This window comes from Thamnophis elegans, chromosome 6 (genome assembly GCF_009769535.1).
Source record: "Thamnophis elegans isolate rThaEle1 chromosome 6, rThaEle1.pri, whole genome shotgun sequence".
NCBI lineage: Eukaryota > Metazoa > Chordata > Lepidosauria > Squamata > Colubridae > Thamnophis > Thamnophis elegans.
Genome location: NC_045546.1, coordinates 2,548,166 through 2,574,330, shown reverse-complemented (window position 1 = coordinate 2,574,330; position 26,165 = coordinate 2,548,166). Strand labels below are relative to the sequence as shown.

Sequence of the window (26,165 nt, the reverse complement as noted above, 5' to 3'; positions counted from 1 at the left end):
CCTTGAGCCAGGGGTTGGACTAGAAGACCTCCGAGGTCCCTTCCAGCGCTCTATTCTGATTAAGATTGCGGTCAGAAGTGGGGTTCGCTGTGTCCGGGAAGCGTTGTGATGCCAGCTTTTTGCTGTTATTGTGTTTTCATTTATTATTACTGCTGCGAGCAACCCCAAGTTCTGTCTCTCATGGGCCACCGTAGAGTCCGATCAATCGATCGATTGATCAATCAATCAATCAATGGTACAAGTCTTTAGAATTGGATTCTCCTCTGAGGTGGCCGCTGGAAGGGCCGACGGCCGGCAGGTTACAACTGTTGTGTCACAACCCCTGGTATGCCCAAATATGGGAGGGAGCATACTGCTTCCCTTTTCTGTCTTTCGACTCACTCTGGGAGCCATCCAGGCAGAAAGCCATTTTTTTTTAAATGTTCCCTTTGTTACATTTGTGTTGCAATTGTGCTGATAAATAAATAAAGGGGGACTAGTATAGATCTATTTCAAGCTATTTAGCTCTCAAGGGTATGGCTAGCTGATGAGAGCTAAATAGCTTGAAATAGATCTATACTGGTCTCCCTTTATTTATTTATCAGCACAATTGCAACATGTGTGTGTGTGTGTGTGTGTGTATTGTGTCACAACCCCTGGTATGCCCAAATATGGGAGGGAGCATACTGTTTCCCTTTTCTGTCTTTCAGCTCACTCTGGGAGCCATCCAGGCAGAAAGCCATTTTTTTTAATGTTGCCTTTGTTACATTTGTGTTGCAATTGTGCTGATAAATAAATAGGGAGACTAGTGTAGATCTATTTCACAGCCCCTGGTATGCCCAAATATGGGAGGAAGCATACTGCTTCCTTTCTCTGTCTATCGGCTCACCCCAGAAGACATACTATTACATAGCCAACATTGTATTATATTATTAAATGTTTACATCAATTCTCCTTGCCATCACCTCCCAAAACAATTATTGGCTCTTCTGCTCTCAATATACCATATTTGTACCTTATCCATCACTTTCTTCTCCTTCTCTCCTCCCCCTCCCTACCTCCTTTCTTCCCTCTTACTTCCCCTTCCTCTCTCCTTCTCCTCTCTCCCTTTTCCACTCCTTCTTTCTCTCCTCCTCTTCCCCCTCCCCTGCCTTCTCTCCTATCCCTCTCTTCTTCCTTTACTTCTCTCCTTTACTTCCCATTCTTCATCTCATTTACTTGGTGTATTTCAGCTTCTGAGCAAGCTCCATTTTGTGTTCATGGTATTTATAATTCCTTTTCAATATACATATTTCATTTTAACATATATCTTCCTCCTTTTTTTAAAAAAAATAACAAATAAGTATACATATATAGTCATTGTGCTTTTAACACACAGACACCCCAGCCTAATTTTGGCCGAGATGTAGATCTGGTTACAACTCCCAGCTATTCTCATCATTATATTTATATAATTATACATCCTTACACGCACCCCCAATTTGTGATTCTGTCTTTAAATCTCAATAGTTTCCCACTGTATATTTCACGGTGGGTCTTTTTTGGAATGGTTCTTTGCAGGAAGAAGACATGGCCGAATTAGCCTCCCAGCAATATTACGTGGATTATGGATCCGAAATGATCCTGGAGCGTCTCCTGAATCTGATCCCCTCCTACATCCCTGACCGGGAGATCACGCCTTCCAAAACGGTGGAGAAATGGGCTCAGTTTATCATCGCGGCCCATAAAAAGGTACCTAGATAAATCCGATGGATTTCCTTGGCAACGGGAGGGAGGGAAAGGAAGGATAGTTCCAGTTGAAGCTGCCTGCCAGAGTTCGTAGAAGGACCACCTGCAGCGGATGAGGCACCGGGCTAGACAGCAAGAGACCACGAGTTCAAGTTCCCCCTTAGGCGTGAAATCCAGCGGGGTGACTTTCGGCCCATCACCAAAGAGGCGGCAGTTGTAGTCCCATCTTAGGCACGAAGCCAGCTGGAAAACTTTGCACCAATCACCAGGAGACGGTGAGTTCTAGTCCGGACTTTGGCATGAAAGTTAGCTGAGTAACTCTGGGTCAATCACTAGGAGACGGTGAGTTCTAGTCCCTCCTTAGGCATGGAAACCACCTAGATGACTTGGGCCAATCACCAGGAGACGGTGAGTTCTAGTCCCGCCTTAGGCATGGAAACCACCTAGATGACTTGGGCCAATCACCAGGAGACAGTGAGTTGTAGTCTGTACTTTGGCATGAAAGTCAGCTGAGTAACTCTGGGTCAATCACTAGGAGACGGTGAGTTCTAGTCCCTCCTTAGGCATGGAAACCACCTAGATGACTTGGTCCAATCACCAGGAGACGGTGAGTTCTAGTCCCGCCTTAGGCATGGAAACCACCTAGATGACTTGGGCCAATCACCAGGAGACAGTGAGTTGTAGTCTGTACTTTGGCATGAAAGTCAGCTGAGTAACTCTGGGTCAATCACTAGGAGACGGTGAGTTCTAGTCCCTCCTTAGGCATGGAAACCACCTAGATGACTTGGGCCAATCACCAGGAGATGGTGAGTTCTAGTCCCGCCTTAGGCATGGAAACCACCTGGATGACTTGGGCCAATCACCAGGAGACAGTGAGTTCTAGTCTGGACTTTGGCATGAAAGTCAACTGAGTAATTCTGGGCCAATCACCAGGAGACAGTGAGTTCTAGTCCCGCCTTAGCCATGAAAGCCACCTGGATGATTTGGGCCAATCACCAGGAGACAGTGAGTTCTAGTCTGTACTTTGGCATGAAAGTCAGCTGAGTAACTCTGGGTCAATCACTAGGAGACGGTGAGTTCTAGTCCCTCCTTAGGCATGGAAACCACCTGGATGACTTGGGCCAATCACCAGGACACAGTGAATTCTAGTCTGGACTTTGGCATGAAAGTCAGCTGAGTAACTCTGAGTCAATCACCAGTAGATGGTGAGTTCTAGTCCCACCTTAGGCACGAAGCCAGCTGGGAAACTTTGCACCAATCACCAGGAGATGGTGAGTTCTAGTCCCTCCTTAGGCATGGAAACCACCTAGATGACTTGGGCCAATCACCAGGAGACGGTGAGTTCTAGTCCGGCCTTAGGCATGAAAGCCAGTCACCAATCACCAGGAGACAATAAGTTCTAGTCCCGCCTTACGGATAGAAACCTGCTGGATGACTTGGGCCAATCATCAGGATTCAGTGAGTTCTAGTCCCGCCTTAGGTTTGAAAGCTGGTTGGGTGACTTTGGTCCAATCACCAGGAGACGGTGAGTTCTAGTCCCACCTTAGGCATGAAAGAAAGCTTGAGGGGCTGCCCCAAAGAAGGGGGGTGGGGGTCAATCCATTCTCCAAAGCACCTGAAGCCAGGACAAGAAGCAACGGATAGAAACAAATCAAGGAGAGGAGCAACCTGAAATTTCCTGACAGCGAGGACAATTAACCAGTGGAACAACTTGCCACCAGAAGTTGTGGGTGCTCCATCCCTGGAGGTTTTCAAGAAGAGACTGGACACACCTTTGTCTGAAATGTGGTTTAAGAGGGTTAACCACAGTAGAGGGTTTCCTGCCTGAGCAGGGGGTTGGACTAGAAGACCTCCAAGGTCCCTTCCACCTCTGTTATTCTGCTAATCCGTGTCAACAGGTTCCCAAGACGTTTTTCTTTTTCTCTTTTGACTTCCAGGGAATATATACTCAGAAGAGGATGGATCCTAAGAGAGTTAAGGAAGAAGTGGTGGACTTCGCCCGTTTTAAATGGCCGTTGTTGTTCTCCAGGTTCTACGAAGCCTTTAAGTTTTCAGGTAAGCCCAAACGTTTCCCGTCGCTCGGGGACGGCAGGTTCACAAAACACTGTTGCACAACACGTGTGTGTGTGTGTGTGGGGGTGTCACCCACGCAATTCAGTTGCCAACTTTTCCTGACCACGAGGGCTCTTCTGCAAGCTTCTGGGAAGCTTCCCAAATCACAAAATGCTGCAAGGTTGCAGACAGCTTCCATATGTGTGTCGATGGAGTTTTAAAAAAGAGTGCTTCGTTTCCTGGATATTTGTCCTGTACGCCTCAAATATTTCCTGTGCGTTCATCATTAAAATATCCCACCTGAATGAGAGCCGAAAAGAGATAACCACCCACGACAGAAAAGGAAAGGAAAGGAGGAGAGGAGAAGAGAGGAAAGAGGAGAGAAGGAAGAAAGAGGACCGGGGAGGAAGGAGGGAAGGGATAGAAAGAGAAGGAGAGAGGGTAGGAGGGGGAAGAGGAAGAGAGGAGCAGGGGAGAGGTAAGGGAAGTAGGAAAAGGAAAGGAGAGGATGTAGGAAGGAAGGAAGGAAGGAAGGAAGGAAGGAAGGAAGGAAGGAAGGAGAAGGCAGGGAGGGGGAAAAGAAAAAAAAAAGGGTGGTGATAATACAAAATAGGTTTATGGAATGGCAAGAAAAGCAATCCATAATGTATATTTTAACTTTTTATTTGGAAAAATTATGTAAAAGTGATAAAGATAAACAAGAACAATAACTATATGAATGTATACCTGTAACTATATATGATTAAAAAAAAACTTTTTTTATTATTTACTTTTTTTAAAGACCGTCCAGTCTTTTCTTAAAAACTTCCAGTGATGGAGCAACCACAACTTCTGGTGGCAAGTTGTTCCACTGGTTAATTGTTCTAACTGTCAGGAAATTCCTCCTTAGTTCCAAGTTGCTTCTCTCCTTGATGAGTTTCCATCCATTGCTTCTTGTCATGCCTGCAAGTGCTTGGGGTGACATTTGGGGTGAGACCACACCTGCCTGTCCTTCACGTTTTTCTTGATTTTTTTTAATCTAACCATCAGGTCCCAGCCTTCCACAAAACGAACTGATTGTAGCTGTGAACTGGACCGGGGTGTATTTTGTAGATGAACAAGAACAGGTCCTTCTGGAATTTTCCTTCCCGGAGATAACAGCTGTCTCCAGCAATAGGTAAGACCTAAATAGCAATAGCACTTCAACTTATATACCGCTTCATAGGGCTTTCAGCCCTCTCTAAGTGGTTTACAAAGTCAGCATATCGCCCCCCACAGTCTGGGTCCTCATTTCACCCACCTCGGAAGGATGGAAGGCTGAGTCAACCTTGAGCCGGTGAGATTTGAACCGCTGAACTGCAGTTAGCAGTCAGCTGAAGTTGCCTGCAGTGCTGCATTTAACCACTGCGCCACCTCAGCTCTTATCCATAATTAGGTAATCCATAAACGCATGAACAGTGCCCTAAGGAAATATTTCTCAACCTTGCCAACTTTAAGATGGGTGGACTTCAACTCCCAGAATTCCCCAGCCAACTGTGTGTTCTGTTAAGATACAGCCTGTTGTGCCTCAAAATGGCTTCTACCATACTGCCGTAAAATGGCTTCTACTGTACAGCGCAGTGGAGTTGGCATGGCAGCGGCTTCGCAGTGCTCCACAAGGGGGCTCCCTCTGATAAGAGGGTGAAAATACAACATTAGAAATTACGTTTGGTCCGGGATTATTTTTGAGGACAAATGTATGGATTAGGATAAATAAATAACCGGGCAACGGCAGGTTATCAGCTAGTATGCAATATTAAAGTCCTTATTTTAGCCTCGTTCTGCCCACTGGCAGAATCGTTGCCAATTTGTCACCAGCAAAGCAGAACGCTGAAGCCAAAACCAAATTTAGTTCTGGATGCTCTCTTGCAAGAAATATAGATTCCATAAGGCTTCCCCCAAACGGATGATGATGATGGTGTGTGTGTGTGTGTGTGTGTGTGTGTGTGTGTGATGGACACACAAAGTCAACCTGTTCTGACCCAGGCTACCCAAGATCATGAAGCTGAGTCCTCGTCCCGATAAAACCCCTTTTATTTCAGTTAAAGGGAATTCCTCTCCAGCAAAGTCCTAGCCGACAGTCTTTCATGAGATTTCACAGCTACAGACCTTTATCAGGCTTGGAGAGCTGCCAGGCCGATATCTTCTAAACGCCACGCTGTAGCACCAGTTACTTGGCAAGAAGTCGGGAACAGATCTTCACCCTCATGAATTGAACTCCTGCAAACTCCACTCCCCTTTTGCTCCTCTTTTATTCCCTATGGGAGGGGCCATTCACCGTCCACCTGTGGCGTTACTCCTGAGTCGGCCCTTGTTTCTTATCAGTTCCATTCTTCTGGCAGCTCTGCGCATGCGCACACTGGGAACAGGCTCCAGCTGTTCTTCTGCCCCACTGATCTCCGACTCCGAAGGCAGCTGATAACCGTCAGATGGCCCAGGCCCCCTCTCTGCCTCCGACACAGAGCCATCATCAGAGCCTTCCCCAGACTCCAGGACTGGCCCAGGTTCCTCCCCGACCTCCTCACTGTCCGAATCTGCTTCCAGCTCTGCTGGCGGGTCACAACACAACCTGAAGACATCTCGTTCCTTCAGCAGTGGCAGGATTCCTTTTCTAATAGCCGCACTGTGTTTGCCCAAGGAAGCCAAGTAGATTTCTTTTCAACAAGTTGAAAAGACTTTTAGGGTTAAAATGTTGGGTCTTGCTCCCCAGGCTGATTTTTTTGTTTTCTTTTGGGTCGTGTTTTTCCGCAGCGGAGGCAAACTCCAGGGACAGAGTTTCACCTTGGCGACCATCAAAGGCGACGAGTACACCTTCACATCCAACAACGCAGAGGACATCCGTGACCTCGTGGTCACCTTCTTGGAAGGGCTGAGAAGAAGATCGAAATACGTGGTCACCCTGCAAGACAACCCAAATCCAGGTGAGCCAAACGGAAGGATTTAGGGAAGGAAATGGGAAAGAGTAAATTCCTCAAGTGAAAAGGCTTTCCTTTCCCCCCTCCTTCCCTTTTTTCCCTCCTTCCTTCCTTCTTTCCTCCCACCCCACCCCTCTCCGCCTCTCTCCCCCACGCTGTTCCATCTCTCTCACCTCCTTTCTTTTTTCTCCTTTTTCTCCCTTCCCCTTTCCTCCTATCTTCCTCCTCTTCCTTTGCTGCCTTTGCCCTCCCTCCCTTCCTCCCTCCCTTCTCATCTTCTCTCCTATTCTTCCTTCCTCCCTCCCTTCCTTCCTTCCTTCTCATCTTCTCTTCTATTCTCTCCCGCTTCCTCCTTCCCTCCCTTCCTTTCTTCCTTCCCATTTTCTCTCCTATTCTCCCTCCCTTCCTCCCTCCCTCTCTCCTTTCCTTCCTTCCCATTTTCTCTCCTATTCTCCCCCCTTCTTCCTTCCCTCCCTTCCTCCCTTCCTTCCTTCCTTCTCATCTTGTCTCCTATTCTCTCCTGCTTCCTCCTTCCCTCCCTTCCTCCCTTCCTTCCTTCTCATCTTCTCTCCTATTCTCCCTCCCTCCCTCCTTCCCTCCCTTCCTCCCTCCCTCTCTCCTTTCCTTCCTTCCTTCCCATTTTCTCTCCTATTCTCCCTCCCTCCCTTCCCATTCTTTCTCCTATTCTATCTCCCTCCTTTCTCTCTCTCAATCTGTCTCTCTCTCCTTTCTCTTTTTCCTTCCTTCCTTTCTTCCTTCCTTCCTCCTTTCCTTTTTCCCTATTTGGATAATAGATCTGCTCACCGATCTCTGCATTCGCTTAATACCCACAGTGATTCATTTCGTGATCACCGCCCCCCCCAAAAAAAGATTGTACAATTAATGTTCACACGGTGATCTTTTTAACAATCACCGCAACTTACTTATGATTTTGGGCTCAGTTACAGTCATAACTTGACAATTATCCACAGCTGGCTAGGGAATTCTGGGAGTTGAAGTCCACTCCTCTTAAAGCTGCCAATGTTGAGGAACGTTAGTAATTCAGAGGCTTCCAACCATGGCAACTTTAAGACTTGTGGACTTCAACTCCCAGAATTCCTCCACCAGCTTTGCTGGAATTCTGGGAGTTGAAGTCCACAAGTCTGAAAGTTGCCAAGTTGGAGGCCCCTGATCTAGTTCATCCTTGGTCTTGAGGGGGTCATTGGTCTGGAGCCCAGATCGTCACGGCAACCACACAGAGGTCTTCTCTAGATCGATCCGGATCTTCCTCTTGTCCTCCAAACCAACATCTTCCAATTCCATCTCCTTCCAGCTGGCGATGACTCCGGTTTCCTCAGTTTCCTGAAAGGAGATTTGCTTATTCTGGACCAGGACACAGGAGAAAACGTGATGAATTCTGGCTGGGCCAATGGCGTCAACGAACGGACCAAGCAGAAGGGAGACTTCCCAACCGATTCGGTCTATGTCCTGCCCACGATGACCACGCCTCCTCCGGACATCGTGGTAAATCGCCTGACACACACTTGAACAGAAAAAAATAGGTGTTTTCTGGCGGAAGCCATCCAGTCACTTGGTTGAACTGGGAGGCCATCAAAATTGGATGGATGGATGGATGTGTTCTATCCTAGGCTTTCCCAGCATCACAAAGCCGAGTCCTCGTTCCGATAAACCCCTTTTATTTAATTGACAGTGAATTCCTCTCCGTCAAAGTCTTTCCTCTCCCACAGTCTTTCAAGATAGGTCACACTTACTGACTTTTATCAGGCTTGGAGAGTGGCCAGGCCGATATCTTTCAGATGCAAGAATGCAGGAATGAACTAATGGTCTCCTGCAAACTCCACTCCCCTGTCGCTCCTCTTTTATTCCCTGTGGGAGGGGCCGTTCGCTGTCCACCTGTGGCTTTACTCCCAAGTCGACTCTTGTTCCTTAACTGTTCCCTTTGCCTGGCAACTCTGCGCATGCACAGCTACAAGCAACTAGGCACAGAGAGCACTGTGGATACCACAGAACAGTTTTAGAAAATTGAAATTTCCAGCTGTGCTTCTGCCCCACTGATGCCTGACTCTGAAGGCAGCTGATAACTGTCAGACGGCCCTGGCCCCCTCTCTGCCTCCGACACAGAGCCCTCATCGGAGCCTTCCCCAGACTCCAGGACTGGCCCAGGTTCCTCCCCAACCTCCCCACTGTCCGAATCTACTGCAGGCCGCTGGTGGACCACAACAGGATGGATGGATGGATGAATGGATGGATGAATGAATGAGTGAACAAATTTCAATTTTCTAAAACTGTTCTGTGGTATCCGCAGTGGTCTCTGAGTCTGGTTGTTTTCTTGCAGATATTTCACGACCCAGCTAAGTAACATGATCAGTGCTAGAAGGGAGGGGTGGCAGGTTCTACTTTATTTATATGCAGTAGCTTGGCTGGACAGTGTTGTAGATTCCCCCCCCCCCCCTCCTTGGTAACTCCTTCATTAGAATCTTGGTTTCTACTCGATTGTTTGCTTATGGGTATAGAAGAAAATATTTGTAACTCGGGGTTACACTGTGGGGTCCTTGGTGCTCTCTGAAAACCTTGGTGGTTTTCCTGCAGGCGTTTTATCACCCAACTTGTGAACATCATCAGTGTTAGAAGGGAGTGGGGTTTGCAGAGAGGAGGAGGAGGAAGGATGATTCCTGGGAAATTAAAATCCACATTTCTAGAGGTTGCCCGTTTTGGAGAACGTTGGCATCTTGGCACTTGTTCGGTATTCACCTGGTAAGGCTTCCTTAGCTGTCAAAACACAATTAAAACAGACTAAACAATACAGATAATCCTATTATTAATAATGTGTCTTATCTTTTAACATTTATAACGTTTTTTTCTCCCCCTACAATTAACAATATAATCAAGATTGCTTTTCCACCATACCATAAACCCCTCTTCTTTTCAACAAGCCTACTACTTCATCCTTCCTTCCCTCCCTTCTTCTCTCCTTCTCTCCTTTCTTTCCTCCTCTCCTTTCCCTTCCCCTTCCTCTCCCCCAACTCCTCCTCTCTTCTTCCCTTTCCTACCCTCTACTCTTAATTCTCCTCCATTTCTTCCTCGAGAGCGCCACCGCACCACTCCTGACTCTGACTTACTATCCGTAGTGCAAAATATGGATGTAATTTTGGGGAGGATGTTGAAGAAAGTGGCGGTCGCAGGACTTCCTCTTATTCGTTTTCAGTCCATTTTTATTTGCAATAACTACCTGGGACCTTCTCTGCTCCCACCCTCCCCTCCAGGCTTTGGTTACCATGACTCCGAATCAGAAACAAGAAGTGGTGAGGACATCCCAGCTGGTGATGAGTGACAGCGAAGAGAAGATCAAGCCGTACACACTGGAAGAATTCTCCTACAATTATTTTAGGTAAAACTGTCAAAATTGAACTTCATATCAGGCATGAAGAACTCAGTGAGTTAGCAATAGCAATAGCAGTTAGACTTATATACCGCTTCATAGGGCTTTCAGCCCTCTCTAAGCGGTTTACAGAGTCAGCATATCGCCCCCACAGTCTGGGTCCTCATTTCACCCACCTCAGAAGGATGGAAGTCTGAGTCAACCTTGAGCCGGTGAGATTAGAACCGCTGAACTGCAGATAACAGTCAGCTGAAGTGGCCTGCAATACTGCACCCTAACCACTGCGCCACCTCGGCTCTTAGTTCACAGCACTGAAGAGTTGGCTATTGCTATCTGTGCAGGTGGTCCTCGAACTTACGGCCACAATTCAAGCCCAGCATTTTGGTTGCTAAGCAAGGCATTGGTTAAGAGAGCTTTGCCCACATTTTACGACCTTGCTTGCCACCGTCGCTGAGTGAATCACCGCAGTTTGTTAAGTTAATCACACGGTTTTTCAGTGAATCCGGCTTCCCCATTGGCTTCTCTTGTCAGAAGGTCGCAAAAGGAGGTCGCGTGACCTCCTGGGACACAAATATGGGTCGTAAATATGATCTGGTTGTCCAGCATCCAAATTTTGATCGTGTGATCATGGGGATGGTAAAAGGTTGTAAGTGTGAAAAAGGGGGTCATAAGTCACTTTTTTCAGTGCCGTTACATCTTCAAAAAAACCCACTGAATGAATGGTTGTAAGTCGAGGCCTGTGCGTACACAAGAATCTGGGCCAACGAACGGTCAAAGCTCAATTGGGGCTTGATAACAGTCAGCAGAATTATTTGTGTTTCTGTGTGTTGGACAGCAATGCAGCAATGCAACAATTCCAAACTAATAACACGTTTAACCCCACCTTCCAGTTCAGCCTACTCATCTCCTATATCGGACATCTTTTTTTTAAAAAGTTTTTTATTAAATAAACATTAAAAACATTGGACATAGTGCGACATTTCTGGCATAAATGTTTCCAGATAGTGATTAGATCTTACAATTACATTTTCTATCCAGGAGACTGCCTCCTGCCACATACCTCCCAACGACCAATAAGATCTCACAGGCTGGGCCTCCTCCGGGTGCCGTCGGCCGGACAATGCCGGCTGGCGACCCCTCGGGGAAGGGCCTTCTCTGTAGCTGCTCCGGCCCTGTGGAACAAACTACCCACAGAGATCCGGACCCTTCCCACTCTCTCAGCCTTCCAAAAAACCACTAAAACCTGGCTGTTCTGGTAGGCCTGGGGCTGTTGAACAATGTCCAGCCCCACCTAGACAGAATGGATGGTGTGTTATTTTAAAAACTGTATCTTTTTATTCCTAATTTTTAACTTTTTTATCTTGTTTCTGTAAGCTGCCCAGAGTCCTACGGGATTGGGCAGCATACAAATTTATTAAATTTCAAATTACATAGGTGGGTGTAGTCGGTCAGATTACCTGTCCGTTGATCCTTTCTTTTATACAGGGCGGGGCATAACCTTTTCCTAGGGGGTCACAGCAAGATCGACAGCAGTTTACAACTTCCGCGACACCTCATTTTAAAGCCCATAAAAAACTGAATTGAATGAGCTATTAAATGTTAAATTTGCTTTAAGAATGGCTGGAAAATTCGATTCGGAAGAACAAAGGATCATTGACAGAATAAAATGCATTGCCTTTCGAGAGGCTCGAATTTTGGGGCAATGACGTCTGGCCGGGAAATTCACCAGATCTCAATCCGGCAGAGAACATTGGGGCCATAATTAAGGATGAAGTGGAAGCTCTGATGATTCAGGAGCAAGGTCAAAATCGATATTCGGTTGAAACTTTGAGAATGAATTTGGAAACTGTGTTGAAAAATCTGGAAAATCGAATGGAACTGTTTGAAGATTTGTTGTGTTCTTATCCACCTCGTTTGAATGCTGTTCGAAGGGCTAATGGTGGTCATACTGACTATTAAATCGTGTCAATAAACTCAGTTTTTGATGGGCTTTCGAATGGTGTATGAATTATTTGTGTTGTTATTACAAGTGTTGCTGTGACCCCCTAGGAAAAGGTTATGCCCCACCCTGTATAATTACTAACCATACAAATACATATCCAATTCCTACCTGTCACACATTCTTAATACCATATTTTCCCATTCTTAACTTGTCTGTGTTTTTCTATCCCAGCCTTTTCCCCTCATTTCTAACCATCGGTACCATGTGTGCCAGATTTCTTTGAGCTCGAGAGTCAGCCTGTCCATTTCTGCACACGTCAGTATCTTACTTATTATTTCTTGTTCCGAGGGGAGTCTCTTTATTTTTCTGCAAAAACCAGTCAAGAAAGAAAGAATCGGCTTCTTTTTGAAAGCAACTTATTAGGGCTGTCTATCCAACATGAGAGCCGAGGTGGCGCAGTGGTTAGAGTGCAGTACTGCAGGCCACTTCAGCTGACTGTTATCTGCAGTTCAGCGGTTCTAATCTCACTGGCTCACGAGGTGGGTGAAATGAGGACCCGGATTGTTGGGGGTGATATGCTGACTCTGTAAAGCGCTTAGAGAGGGCTGAAAGCCCCATGAAGCGGTATATAAGTCTAACTGCTATTGCTATTGCTAACCATCTAACCATAGTTTGAATTGGGAAACTTCGGCCATCCTAGACCAAGCCAAGTTAAAAAATGTGGCTTGATTAAGAAGAACGCAGGCGTGGTATTCAGCCGGTTTGGATCGGTTCGTCCGAACAAGGAGTGGAAATTGTGGGCGGGCCTGCTCGCCCGCTCTGGCCCTGTGCCGCCCTGTTTAGGCACATTTTGAGGCCGCGCGCATGCGCGGAAGGCCTATGTGCAAGCAAAGCGTAAAAGGCCAGACACATGCGCAGAAGGCACCCGTGCACTAGCTTAGTTTCCACCCATTGCTTCTTGTCCTTTTTTTTTAAAATATATATTTTTATTCTTTTTTCTTAAAAAACAAAACAACACATACAAAACAAGAGCGAGGAAAAAAACAAACAACTTTCCTCCATTTCATCAAGCATGTCGTTTGGTTACATGTCTTCGTGCATCAATTCTTAAGATTAAGAATAACATCACTGGTTTTGCATTAACCATAACTGAATATTCCGCTCTTGTTGAGCATTATGTGTTCAAATTACCATTAATATTCTTTCATTTGTAACAATCCTTATTTGCTTGAATTCATAATTATCTATCATATAACAATGAGTCTTTTTTTTTAAATTGAAATTTTTTTAAAAATTTTTTTACAAATATTTACCTCCCTCCCCCACCCTCCCCACCCGAGCCCTTCTCCCCCCCCCCAAGAACTCCCCCCCCCACGACTTCCCAGAGCAAATACAGGGTATAAATCTTTAACAATCATATTCTAAAATAAACTAAAAATAACTTGGCTTCATCTTTCATTTGTGCTTTAACTCCTCTTTTGTTAAGCTAACTATAAACAAATTAAATCATGCCTTGCTTTTTCAATCATAAGCTATCTGGAGTTTCTTAGTCCCGTATTTATTTTGAATACAGTCAATCCATCTTCTCCACTCCAGTTTATATTTCTCATCTGAATGATCCTTAAGATATGCTGATATTTTAGCCATCTCTGCTAAGTTTATTACTTTTAATGGCCATTCTTGAATAGTAGGCAAATCTTCCTTCTTCCAGTATTGCGCCACCCACAGTCTTGCTGCCGTTGTTAGGTTCAAAATCAGATTAGTCTCTATAACAGTACAATCAGTTGTTATACCTAGCAAAAATAACTAAAATAAAATAATGAGTCTTTAAAGTATTATGATATCACCTATCTCCAAGGAGAAGAAGCGGAGATTAGAGCAAAGAATTCCCATTAATTTATAATATACATTCATATTTTCAGTTGACCATAATGCCACCAATCATCCAGAGTTCGAAGAGTAGTTCTCCATTATTAATTATTAATCCATATAGTAGTTAAGTATTTCAAATCATATGTATATCAATTGTTCATTACATCATCATTTCTCCTCAGTTGCTTCTCTCTTTGATTAGTTTCCACCCATTGCTTCTTATTCTGCCCTCAGGTGTCTTGGAGAATAGTTTGACTCCCTCTTCTTTGTGGCATCCCCTGAGATATTGGAAGACTGCTATCATGTCTCCCCTAGTCCTTACAATACAATACAATACAATACAATACAATACAATACAATACAATACAATACAATACAATACAATACAATACAATACAATACAATACAATACAATACAATACAATACAATGCAATACAATACAATAGCAGAGTTGGAAGGGGCCTCGGAGGTCTTCTAGTCCAACCCCCTGCCTAGGCAGGAAACCCTATACCGTTTCAGACAAATGGCTATCCAACATCTTCTTAAAAACTTCCAGTGTTGGGGCCTTCACAACTTCTGGAGGCAACTTCTGTTCCACTGGTTAAATGTTCTTAATGCCAGGAAACTCCTCCTTAATTCCAGGTTGCTTCTCTCCTTGATTAGTTTCCACCCGTTGCTTCTTGTTCTGCCCTCAGGTGCCTTGGAGAATAGCTTGACTCCCTCTTCTTTGTGGCAACCCCTGAGATATTGGAAGATGCTATCCTGTCTCCCCTAGTCCTTCTTTTCATTAAACTAGACCTACCCAGTTCCAGTAAGCATTCTTTAAATGTTTTTGCTTTCCTTAGACAAGGTACCCAATCCTAGGAACAACACACAAAAACCACCACACAAGTGATAGATTCCAAGCGGTACGGCCCGGAACGCAGCTAGGAGCAGCGGCCACCGTACCGGAATGGTGGCTCATTGGGCCCGCCTGCGTTCCTTACCTCTTTTTGAGTGAAATGGGCCAACTGCGCACCTGCGCACAGCGTATGGGGCTTGTGCGACCTCTGCCGAGCAGCTAGGGTGTCGCAGGGTGGTGGTGTGCCCATGTGTGCGCAGCACGTATGCCTGAGGTGGACGCGCAATCCCATCGCAGCATACCAGTTGCAACAGGGTCGGGAACCCACCACTGCAACACACATACAAACATTGGTGCATTGTCCCTGTTCTGACCGAGGGTTCCCAAGAGCCTGAAGGGAACTCCTTGTCCTGACAAAAAAAAACACTTTTATTAATTTGCTGTGAATTCTGCTCATTCACATCCAGCAAAGTCTTTTGAGGGAGGATTTATGATCACGGACCTTATCTGGCTTGGAGAGCTGCCAGGCCGATATCTGCAAAACTTGGCCAGGAACCTCGGAGAGTCACGAACCAATGAAGTGAACTAATGGTCTCCTGCAAACTCCACTCCCCTGTCGCTCCTCTTTTATATCCTCTGGGAGAGGCCATTCATCATCTGGCCTTACTCCCAAGTTGACCCCTGTTCTTTATCTGTTCCCTTCGTCTGGCAAATCTGCGCATGCACACACTGGGAACAGGCTCCAGCTGTTCTTCTGCCTCACTGATGCCTGACTCTGGAGGCAGCTGATAACTGGCATACGGCCCTGGCCCCCTCTCTGCCTCCGACACAGAGCCCTCATCAGAGCCTTCCCCAGACTCCAGGACTGGCCCAGGTTCCTCCCCAACCTCATCACAGTCCGAATCTGCTGCCAACTCCGCTGGCTGCTGGCCGGCTACAACAGTGCCATTTTCCCAAGCGGTACTGGCTGGTGGTCCAGGCCAAGGTTGACAGTCTGTTTTCCTCACCAGGCCTCCTCCCAAACACACCCTGAGCAGGGTGATGATCAGCAAAAACCGTGGGAAAGACAAGTTGTGGTCCTACACCAGGGAGCCGATCAAACAGCCCTTGCTGAAGAAGGTCCTGAGCAGTGAAGAGCTGTCTCAAGAAGCCTGCATGGCCTTCATTGATATCCTTCTGAGTTCGGAGGTGGCCATTTTCAGAGTCAACCATTTTGGTTGGCCATTTTCAAGAGTCAACCATTTTGAGGCGACCTTTTTCAGAGTCAACCATTTTGAGGCAGCCATTTTCAGAGTCAACCATTTTGAGGTGGCCATTTTCAGAGTCAACCATTTTGAGGCGGCCATTTTTGGAGTCCACCATTTTGAAGTGGCCATTTTCAGAGTCAACCATTTTGAGGCAGCCATTTTCAGAGTCAACCATTTTGAGGTGGCCATTTTCAGAGTCAACCATTCTGAGGCGGCCATTTTTTCCACATATGACACATCTTATGGGGTCTGATGCTGGTTTCCTTGGAACATAAATGGTGGCCTGCTGGATGGGACCCCAGGTCCATCTAGTCCAGGACTTGTTCTCCTAGAGCAGAGGATCTCCAACCGTGGCAACGGTTGAGGAATTCTCGGAGTTGAAGTCCACCAGTCAAGTTGCCAAGGTTGGAGACCCCTGTCCTAGAGGGCCATCAAATTGCCCAAAGAAGCCCACTCATCTGCCAGTAGATGGCCTTCAGAGGCAGCCTCATTATCGTCAAAGCCAGAGTTCTCCAGGACTGCCGTGAATTGGTCTTGGCCATTTGGGAAGCCAGCCAGATGGGTAGCCACTGCCAGATCTTGAGGGGACTTCAGTTCACCTTCCTTTTCCTCCTGGCTTTCATTTAGATTAGCTTCTCGTTGAATGGACAAGATTTCTCCAGCTCTGGGGTTAACTATGGACTTGTCATACAAAAGGAGGGAGGGGGGAAGGAAATGACAGAATGACAGATAGGGAGGAGGGGAAGGAGGGAGGAAGGGAAGGAAGGAAGGAAGGAAAGAAGGAAGGAAAGAAGGAAAGAGATTGAAATTCAGTAAAGTGTTCACCATAGAACCAATCAGCCTTAAAATTAAAACTTCATTTTGGGAAGGAAGGAAGGAAGGAAGGAAGGAAATGACAGTATGATAGGGAGGGAAGGAAGAAAGGAAATGACAGAATGACAGAGTTTGAGGGATGGATGGATGGAAGGAAGGAAGGAAGGAAGGAAGGAAGGAAATGACAGAATGACAGGATTGGAGAAAGAAAATGGTAGGGAGGGAGACAGGAAAGAACAAAAAGAATGAGAAAAATAAATGATGGTGGAATGGAGGAAGAAAAGAAAGAAATAATAGGGTGGGTGGAAGGAAGAAAGAAAATGACAGGAAGGAAGGAAGGAAAGGGAAAGAAAGAAAAAGAAAGAAAGAAAGAAAGAGAAATGACACGGTGGGAGGGAAGGAAGGAAAGAAAGAAATGACAGGGTGGGTGGGAAGAAGGAAGGAAGAAAATGACAGGGAGGAAGGAAGGAAAGAAAGAAAAGAAAGAAAGAAATGATGGTGGGAGGGAAGGAAGGAAGGAAATGACAGAATGACAGGGTGGGATGGAGGGATGGAGGAAGGGAGAAAATGACAAGAAGTAAGGAAGGAAGGAAAGAAAGATGTAAAGGAAAGGAATAACTGTATTACAGGGTGGGAGGGAGGGAGGGAGGAAGAAGGAAGGAAACAGATTGAAATTCAGTAAAGTGTTCAACATAGAACCCATCAGCCTTAAAATAAAGCTCATTTGGGAAAGGAAGGAAGGAAGGAAGGAAGGAAGGAAGGAAGGAAAAGCAGGGAGGGAGGGATCCTCATCTTTACTTACATCCTTAACCTGGACACCCATCCTGAAGTATATGGGCGATTACCCCTCCAAACGGACCCGCTCAGTGAATGAGCTGACAGATCAAATCTTCGAAGGGGCCTTGAAGGCGGAAGCCCTCCGAGACGAGATTTACTCGCAGGTCCTGAAGCAACTGACCGACAACCACGTGAAGTAAGTGGCTTTGCCTTCTCTCTCTGGTCCGCCTCGTTCTGATTGCGCCAAATCTTTTCCTCCGAGGAGCAGAACCGCCGTACGCAAACCACGGGGGGGGGGGATGCGACAACGGCTGTGAGTGCAAAACAACAGTTGTAGGTTGCTTTTTTCCAGTGATTTCGGACAGTCACTAAACGAACTCCTGCACGTCGCTAACTGCAGATCGTGCGATCACTCGGAGCCTAGCTTGCTTTGAAGGAATCTCTTTATCTCTTTTCCTGCAATATTATCGTGTGCTTTATGTTCTTTGTGGGAAAGGTACAGCGAAGAGAAAGGATGGGAGCTGCTCTGGTTGTGCACGGGTCTCTTTGCGCCGAGCAACGTCCTGCTCCTTCACGTCCAGAGATTCGTCCAGTCTCGGAAGCATCACCCGCTCGCCAATGACTGCCTTCAGAGGCTGCAGAAAGCGCTGAGGTTCGTGCCCCGTCTCCGAAAACCCTCCATCTCTGGGGAATGACGAATTGGGACAAACCGCTCTCCGGCTGATAATAGGAGAATCAATCCACTGAGTGCAGAAGTAGTTACAGCAGAAGTTGTATTCAGCCGGTTCGTAGCGGTTACAGAAATGACGCGAGGGCCCATCCACCCGCCCCCAGCTCTATGCCGTCCTATTTAGACACGTGTTTTAAGGCCAGGCACATACATGGATGGTGCACTCATGAGCACAGCACATGCGTGGAAGGCCGGGCGCATACATGGAAGTGGCGCCCGCGTGGGGGTGTGTGAACCGGTGGTAACAAAATGTGAAGCCCACCGCTGAGTGAAAGACGGTTCGGGTTTCAGGTCAAAGAGGCTGGGCTAGGCACTGGGTGATGGTGAGTTCTAGTCCAGTGGTGGGATTCAGCCGGTTCGCACCTATTCGGGAGAACCGGTTGGTAACTTTCTAAGTAGTTCAGAGAACCGATTGTTGGAAGAAATCTCATTTTTTCCCCCCCACTTTACAGGGCTAATCCTGTAAGGAAGGCAGGAAGGAAACATTCTGGTGTTGTTTCTAGCCTCATCTTTATTGCCCTGCTTACCGAAACTGCCTCTCCGGTTAACCCTTATTACCATTGTAACAACTAAGGCGAAGCGCCCATCGACCTGAGTGACATTGACTTGGCCACGCCCACCCAGTCACATGACCACCGAGCCCCACCTACCCAGATGGGCATTAGGGCAGAGAACCGGTTGTTAAATTATTTGAATCCCACCACTGTTTTAGTCCCACCTTAGGCTTGAAAACCATCTGGGTAACTTTGGGCCGATCGCTAGGAGATGGTGAATTCTAGTTTCACTTGGGCACAAAAGCTGGTTGGCTGTCTTTGGGCCAATCAACAGGACCCGGTGAGTTCTAGTTCCACCTTAGGCATGAGAGCTGGCTGGGTGTCTTTGGCCCAGCTCCAGGAGACTGTAAATTCTAGCCCCGCCTTAGGCACAAAAGCCAGCTGGGAAACTTTGGGCCAATTACTTTGGTGAATTCTAGTTCCACTTTAGGCACGGAAGCTGGTTGGGTGTCTTTGGGCCATTCACCAGGAGACTGCGAGTTCTAGTCCCTTCTTAGTCTGGAAGGCCAGCTGGGTGAGTGAATTCTAGCCAAGTCTTAGGCACAGAACCCAGCTGGGTAACTTAAGGCCAATCACTAGGAGACCGTGAATTGTAGTTCCGCTTTAGGCGCGAAAGCTGGTTGGGTGTCCAAAATATGAAAATACGAGGTACAAGGAGAGAGAGAAAAAGGCGTTTGACTTCTGACTCTTTTTAGCACAGCACAAGATCACAACCTTAACTTTCACACATTACTTTTCAACTTTAACTTTTTAAACTTTTAATAAATTTATATGCCGCCCAATCCCCTAGGACTCCGGGCGGCTTACAGAGACAATTTAAAACAAGGAGTTAAAAATAAAAGAAACAGTTTAAAAATAACGCACCATACACTCAATCTGGGTGGGGCTGGACCTCGTTCAAGAGGTCAACAGCCGCAGGCCTGCCGGAATAGCCAGGTTTTAGTGGCTTTTCGGAAGGCCGAGAGAGTGGGGAGGGCCCGGATCTCTACGGGTAGGTCGTTCCACAGGGCCGGAGCAGCTACAGAGAAGGCCCTCCCCCGAGTATATAACTAGCCATTTCTACAACAAGGAATCCATCTCATCTGCAAAAACCAAAGTCAACATTTCTTTTTTTCATCACTAGCACCAAATCCCGAAGCGAGATCCAAATTAAAAAAAAACACATAAATATATTCTCCTCTTTGAAGACAACAATCCATTTAACCTTTAACATTGTCTCTTGTAGGAACGGGTCCCGAAAATACCCTCCCCATTTGGTGGAAGTGGAGGCCATTCAGCATAAAACGACGCAGATTTTCCATAAAGTCTATTTCCCGGATGACACCGATGAGGTAAAATCAAAAACTCTTGGCCTGATCAATAGGAAGAGTCCAGCCCGGGTCCCTTTGGTTAAGGAAATACAGGTCGTCCTCGACTTACGACCACAACGGAGCCCAAAATTTGCTGTTATTAAGTGAAACATTTGTTTAGTGAGTTTTGCCCCGTTTTACAACCTTTCTTGCCATCGTTGTTAAGTGAATCGCTACAGTTGATAAGTTAGTAGTCCAGTTGCTAAGTGAATCCCTGCACCTATTCAGTTAATAACCTGGTTGTTAAGTGAATCACAGCAATTGATAAGTTAAGAACCCGGTTGTTAAGTGAATCATTGCACCTGTTAAGTTAATAACCTGGTTCTTAAGTGAATCACTGCGCCTGTTGTTAATGACCTGGTTGTTAAGTGAATCACAGCAATTGATAAATTAGGGATCTGGTTGTTAAGTGAATCATTGCACCTGTTAATAACCTGGTTCTTAAGTGAATCACTGCGCCTGTTGTTAATGACCTGGTTGTTAAGTGAATCACAGCAATTGATAAGTTAGGAACCCGGTTGTTAAGTGAATCATTGCACCTGTTAAGTTAATAACCTGGTTCTTAAGTGAATCACTGCGCCTGTTGTTAATGACCTGGTTGTTAAGTGAATCACAGCAATTGATAAATTAGGGATCTGGTTGTTAAGTGAATCATTGCACCTGTTAATAACCTGGTTCTTAAGTGAATCACTGCGCCTGTTGTTAATGACCTGGTTGTTAAGTGAATCACAGCAATTGATAAGTTAGGAACCCGGTTGTTAAGTGAATCATTGCACCTGTTAAGTTAATAACCTGGTTCTTAAGTGAATCACTGCGCCTGTTGTTAATGACCTGGTTGTTAAGTGAATCACAGCAATTGATAAATTAGGGATCTGGTTGTTAAGTGAATCATTGCACCTGTTAATAACCTGGTTCTTAAGTGAATCACTGCGCCTGTTGTTAATGACCTGGTTGTTAAGTGAATCACAGCAATTGATAAGTTAGGAACCCGGTTGTTAAGTGAATCATTGCACCTGTTAAGTTAATAACCTGGTTCTTAAGTGAATCACTGCGCCTGTTGTTAATGACCTGGTTGTTAAGTGAATCACAGCAATTGATAAATTAGGGACCTGGTTGTTAAGTGAATCATTGCACCTGTTAATAACCTGGTTCTTAAGTGAATCACTGCACCTGTTGTTAATGACCTGGTTGTTAAGTGAATCACAGCAATTGATAAGTTAGGAACCCGGTTGTTAAGTGAATCATTGCACCTGTTAAGTTAATAACCTGGTTCTTAAGTGAATCACTGCGCCTGTTGTTAATGACCTGGTTGTTAAGTGAATCACAGCAATTGATAAATTAGGGACCTGGTTGTTAAGTGAATCATTGCACCTGTTAATAACCTGGTTCTTAAGTGAATCACTGCACCTGTTGTTAATGACCTGGTTGTTAAGTGAATCACAGCAATTGATAAGTTAATGACCCGGTTGTTAAGTGAATCATTGCATCTGCTAATGACCTGGTTGTTAAGTGAATCGCTGCAGTTGATAAGTTAGCAAGCCGGTTGTTAAGTGAATCTGGCTTTCTCATTTGCTTGTGAGAAGGTCACGAAAGGGGATCACTCTAGGACACCTCAACCGCCATAAATATGAGTCAGTGTCTGAATTTTGATCATGTGGCCATGGGGATGCTGCAGCAGTTGTAAGTGTGAAAAAAGGGTCATAAGTCACATCAGCTGTTGTAAATCGAGAACTACCTGTAACCCATAAACGCAGGTATTCCTCAACTTACGACCCCAATTGGGACGAGAATTTCTGTTTCTGCCAAGCAAGGCGAATATTAAACATGGCGCGCCCAATTTCAGGGCCTTCCTTCCCAAGGTTGTTAAGCAAATCAGTGCACGCCTTAAGTGACTCATATGGTCGTTAAGCAAATCCAGATTCCCCCCCTCCCGCTTTGACTTTGCTTGTCGGAAACCACCTGGGAAGGCGGTAAATGGTGATCACGTGACCTGAGGACGTTACATTGGTCGTAAGTGTGAAGACCGGCCCTCAATCGTTTCTTTCAGTGCCATCGCAACTAGAAACGGTTGTTAAACAAGTGGTTGTAACTCTAGGACTACTTTTAAACACAGCTGCCACTTTCAGAGGCCAAGCTGGCTTGAAGATTTCCTGCTATCAGAGTTAATGCGTCGCATTAAACCATCATGGTTTATTTAGTTCGGCCAAGTGTCTTCTAACCACGCAGCTGGGCTCACCCAGCCAACTGATTTATAATGAATTGAGTAAGCCATGTTTAAACCCTAGTTTGGCCCAAGAGGTGAACTCAGCTTGTATGAAACTAGGTTTCTTCTTTCTTCCTTCCTTCCTTCCTTCCTTCCTTCCTTCTTTCTTTCTTTCTTTCTTTCTTTCTTTCTTTCTTTCTTTCTTTCTTTCTTTAAATAAATTTTTATTTTAAACACATAAGCACATCAACAGAAACACACACATGACTTAAAAACAACATAGGAACAATAAGTTCCATCGTATGTCATACCGCAGTTCCGAATCGGTTTCTTTGCAGTTAGTGTTTTCCCTTCTATACATTTCTATCTTGCGTTCATAATCTCCTTATTCGTTATCCATTTTTATGTACATTTCTTTATTTATTTATACTTAGCTACTTATGACCAGATATTATTTATCTATTTTGTGCTTTATATTTTTACTGTCATTTATTCTCTTACATACAGATTATAGGTATATATTCACATAGTTATTCTTTTTCTTTGCCATTCTTATATTATTATTATTATTCCATTTAAAAGAAGAAACCGTCCTTGGATCCAGCAGTTCTTAATAACTATCGTCCAGTCTCCAACCTCCCCTTTGTGGGGAAGGTTGTTGAGAAGGTGGTGGCCTTACAGCTTCAGCGTACCTTGGAGGAAGCTAACTATCTTGACCCCTTCCAGTCTGGCTTCAGGCCCGGTTACAGCACTGAAACCGCTTTGGTCGCATTGACCGATGATCTCTGGAGAGCCAGAGATGGAGGCTATGCGTCCATCCTGGTTCTCCTTGACCTCTCAGCGGCTTTCGATACCATCGACCATGGTATCCTTCTGCGACGACTGCGGGAGGTGGGGGTGGGCGGCACTGTTTTACAGTGGTTCTCCTCCTACCTCTCGGACAGGTCGCAGTCGGTGTTGGTGGGGAGGGAGAGATCGTCCCCGAGGCCCCTAACCTGTGGGGTGCCGCAGGGCTCGGTCCTGTCCCCCCTGCTATTTAACATATACATGAAACCGCTGGGCGAGATCATTCGGAGGCACGGGATTAAGTACCACCAATATGCGGATGATACGCAACTGTATCTGTCCGCCCCGTGCCAACTCAATGAAGCGGTGGACGTGATGAACCGGGGCCTTGAGGCTGTTAAAGACTGGATGAGAGCTAACAAACTAGTGCTTAACCCAGAAAAGACCGAGTGGCTGTTGTGTTTTCCTCCCAAAAATTCGGCTAACGTTCCATCAATCAGGCTGGGGGGGCAAAATTTATACCCCTCAGACAGGGTCCGCAACTTGGGAGTCCTCCTGGATCCACAGCTGAGTTTTGACCACCATTTGTCGACTGTGACCAGGGGGGCATTTGCCCAGGTTCACCTGGTGCGCCAGTTGCGGCCCTACCTGAACCGGGAGGCTCTCACAACAGTCACTCGAGCCCTTGTGATCTCTAGGCTGGAATACTGCAATGTGCTCTACATGGGGCTGCCCTTGAAGAGCATCCGGTGACTTCAGCTAGTTCAGAACGCGGCCGCGCGAGTGATCATGGGCGCACCACGGTTCGCCCACATAACACCGATCCTCCGTGAGCTGCACTGGCTACCTGTTGATCTCCGTGTGCACTTCAAGGTCCTACTTACCATCCACAAAGTGCTCCATGGTAGTGGATCTGACTATTTGAGAGACCGCCTTCTGCCAATCACCTCCCTGCGTCCCATCAGATCGCACAGGGTAGGCCTCCTCCGAATTCCATCCGCCAGTCAGTGCCGACTGGCGACTACGCGGAGGAGAGCCTTCTCAGTTGCAGCTCCGACGCTTTGGAACACCCTCCCCGTGGAGATCCGCACCCTCACCACAGTCCAGGCCTTCCGCACAGCCCTCAAGATCTGGCTATCCCGTCAGGCCTGGGGATAGGATTTTACTCTCTCCCCGCCCGAATGTTGAGTGAATGTTGTGTTTTTATGGTTAATTTCTTTATTCACATTTTTTTCTTTTAAGTCTTGTCTTGCACTCCCTTCCCCCCATTGTTGTAAGCCGCCCTGAGTCCCCTCAGGGAAAAGGGCGGCATATAAATGCTCATTAAAATCATAAAAAAAAAATCATAAAATCATAAAAGGTTATAAGGTATAGTTTGGAATGCTTTGTTTACCATCCTTCGCACCTGCTATGACACCACCTTATTTTCTCTTTCTTTTCTTTTCTCCCTCCCTTCCTTCTCTACTTCCTTCCTCCTCTCCATCCCCTTCTTCCTTCTCTTACCTCTCCCCTACTCCTACCCTCTTTCTTCTCCTTCCTACCCTCTCTCCTTCTCTTTCTCTCTCTTCCTCCTCTTCTTCTCTTTCTCTCCCTCCCACCCACCTCTCCTTACCTCTTTCTTCCCCTACCTCTCCTCCACATCTCACCTTATTTTCTCTTTCTTTTCTTTTCTCCCTCCCTTCCTTCTCTACTTCCTTCCTCCTCTCCATCCCCTTCCTTCCCTTAACTCTCCCCTACTCCTACCCTCTTTCTTCTCCTTCCTACCCTCTCTCCTTCTCTTTCTCTCCCTTCCACCCACCTTCTTCTTCTTTCTTCTTTCACCAGGCTTTTGAAGTGGAATCGGGCACGAAAGCCAAGGATTTCTGTCAAAGCATCTCCAAACGGCTCCTCTTGAAATCATCGGAGGGATTCAGTCTTTTTATCAAGATTTCGGACAAGGTGAGTTTACAACTTATTGCAAGCCGGACTTTATTCGGACTTATATCCCGTGTTAACGGAAGCTTCCCAAGCCCGGCCTATTAATATTGGAAGCCTAAAAGGTACGAAGAACGGTTGCAGGAATTGGGTATGTCTCGTCTAACGAAGGGACGTGGTGGCTCAGTGGCTAAGACGCTGAGCGTGTCGATCAGAAAGGTCAGCAGTTCGGCAGTTCGAATCCCTAGCGCCACGTAACGGAATGAGCTCCCATGACTCGGGGGGGGGGTGTGTGTCACGCGATCCATTTTTGCGACTTTCTGACAAAGGGGAAGCCAAATCCACTCAACAAGCAGAGATTCACTTAACAACATATGGCAAGAAAGGTCGTAAAATGGGGGTGAAACTCTCTTCATAAATGTCTCGCTTAAAAACAGAAAATTTGGGCCCAATTGTGGTCGTAAGTCGAGGACTCTCTGTCTTGCTCTGGATTTATTTTTTTTATTCTTTTGCTGTTATCCCCCCTTTTTTTTCTCCTTCACTGTTTTGTTCTTCCTTTGGAATTGTGACGGGGAGAAGTTAATTCACTTTAAATTTTAATGTGAACCCAACCGTGTTTGCATTCTGTAAAGCAGCTGGGAATGCATACTGGGACCATCACTCCAAAGCTGGAATTTTTTCCTCGCCTTATGACCACAATCGAGTCCAAAATTTCCACTGTTGAGCAAGGCAGTTAAGTGAGTTTTGCCTCATTTTACAACCTTTCTAGGGACACGGTGGCTCAGTGGCTAAGACGCTCAGCTTGTCGATCAGAAAAGTCGGCAGTTCAGCGGTTCAAATCCCTAGCGCCGCGTAACGGAATGAGCTCCCGTTATTTGTCCCAGCTTCTGCCAACCTAGCAGTTCGAAAGCACGTAAAAAATGCAAGTAGAAAAATAGGAATCACCTTTGGTGGGAAGGAAACAGAGTTCCGTGCACCTTCGGTGTTTAGTCATGCTGGCCACATGACCACGGAGACGTCCTCGGACAGCGCTGGCTCTTCGGCTTTGAAACAGATCTGAGCACC

General features: G+C 46.1%; 1 protein-coding gene across 1 annotated transcript in view; it reads left to right on the top strand.

Annotated features, from left to right (window-relative positions):
* The window catches only part of MYO7A (myosin VIIA), a 59,884-nt gene that overhangs the window by 21,819 nt on the left and 11,900 nt on the right, over positions 1–26,165 (top strand). Inside the window, exons 15-25 of the mRNA XM_032219695.1 lie at positions 1,540–1,710; positions 3,645–3,762; positions 4,789–4,915; positions 6,529–6,698; positions 8,005–8,195; positions 9,956–10,080; positions 15,738–15,895; positions 17,607–17,760; positions 18,061–18,216; positions 20,074–20,179; positions 25,011–25,124. Coding sequence (XP_032075586.1) covers positions 1,540–1,710; positions 3,645–3,762; positions 4,789–4,915; positions 6,529–6,698; positions 8,005–8,195; positions 9,956–10,080; positions 15,738–15,895; positions 17,607–17,760; positions 18,061–18,216; positions 20,074–20,179; positions 25,011–25,124 — 1,590 coding nt within the window. The remainder of the gene's footprint in view (positions 1–1,539; positions 1,711–3,644; positions 3,763–4,788; positions 4,916–6,528; positions 6,699–8,004; positions 8,196–9,955; positions 10,081–15,737; positions 15,896–17,606; positions 17,761–18,060; positions 18,217–20,073; positions 20,180–25,010; positions 25,125–26,165) is intronic.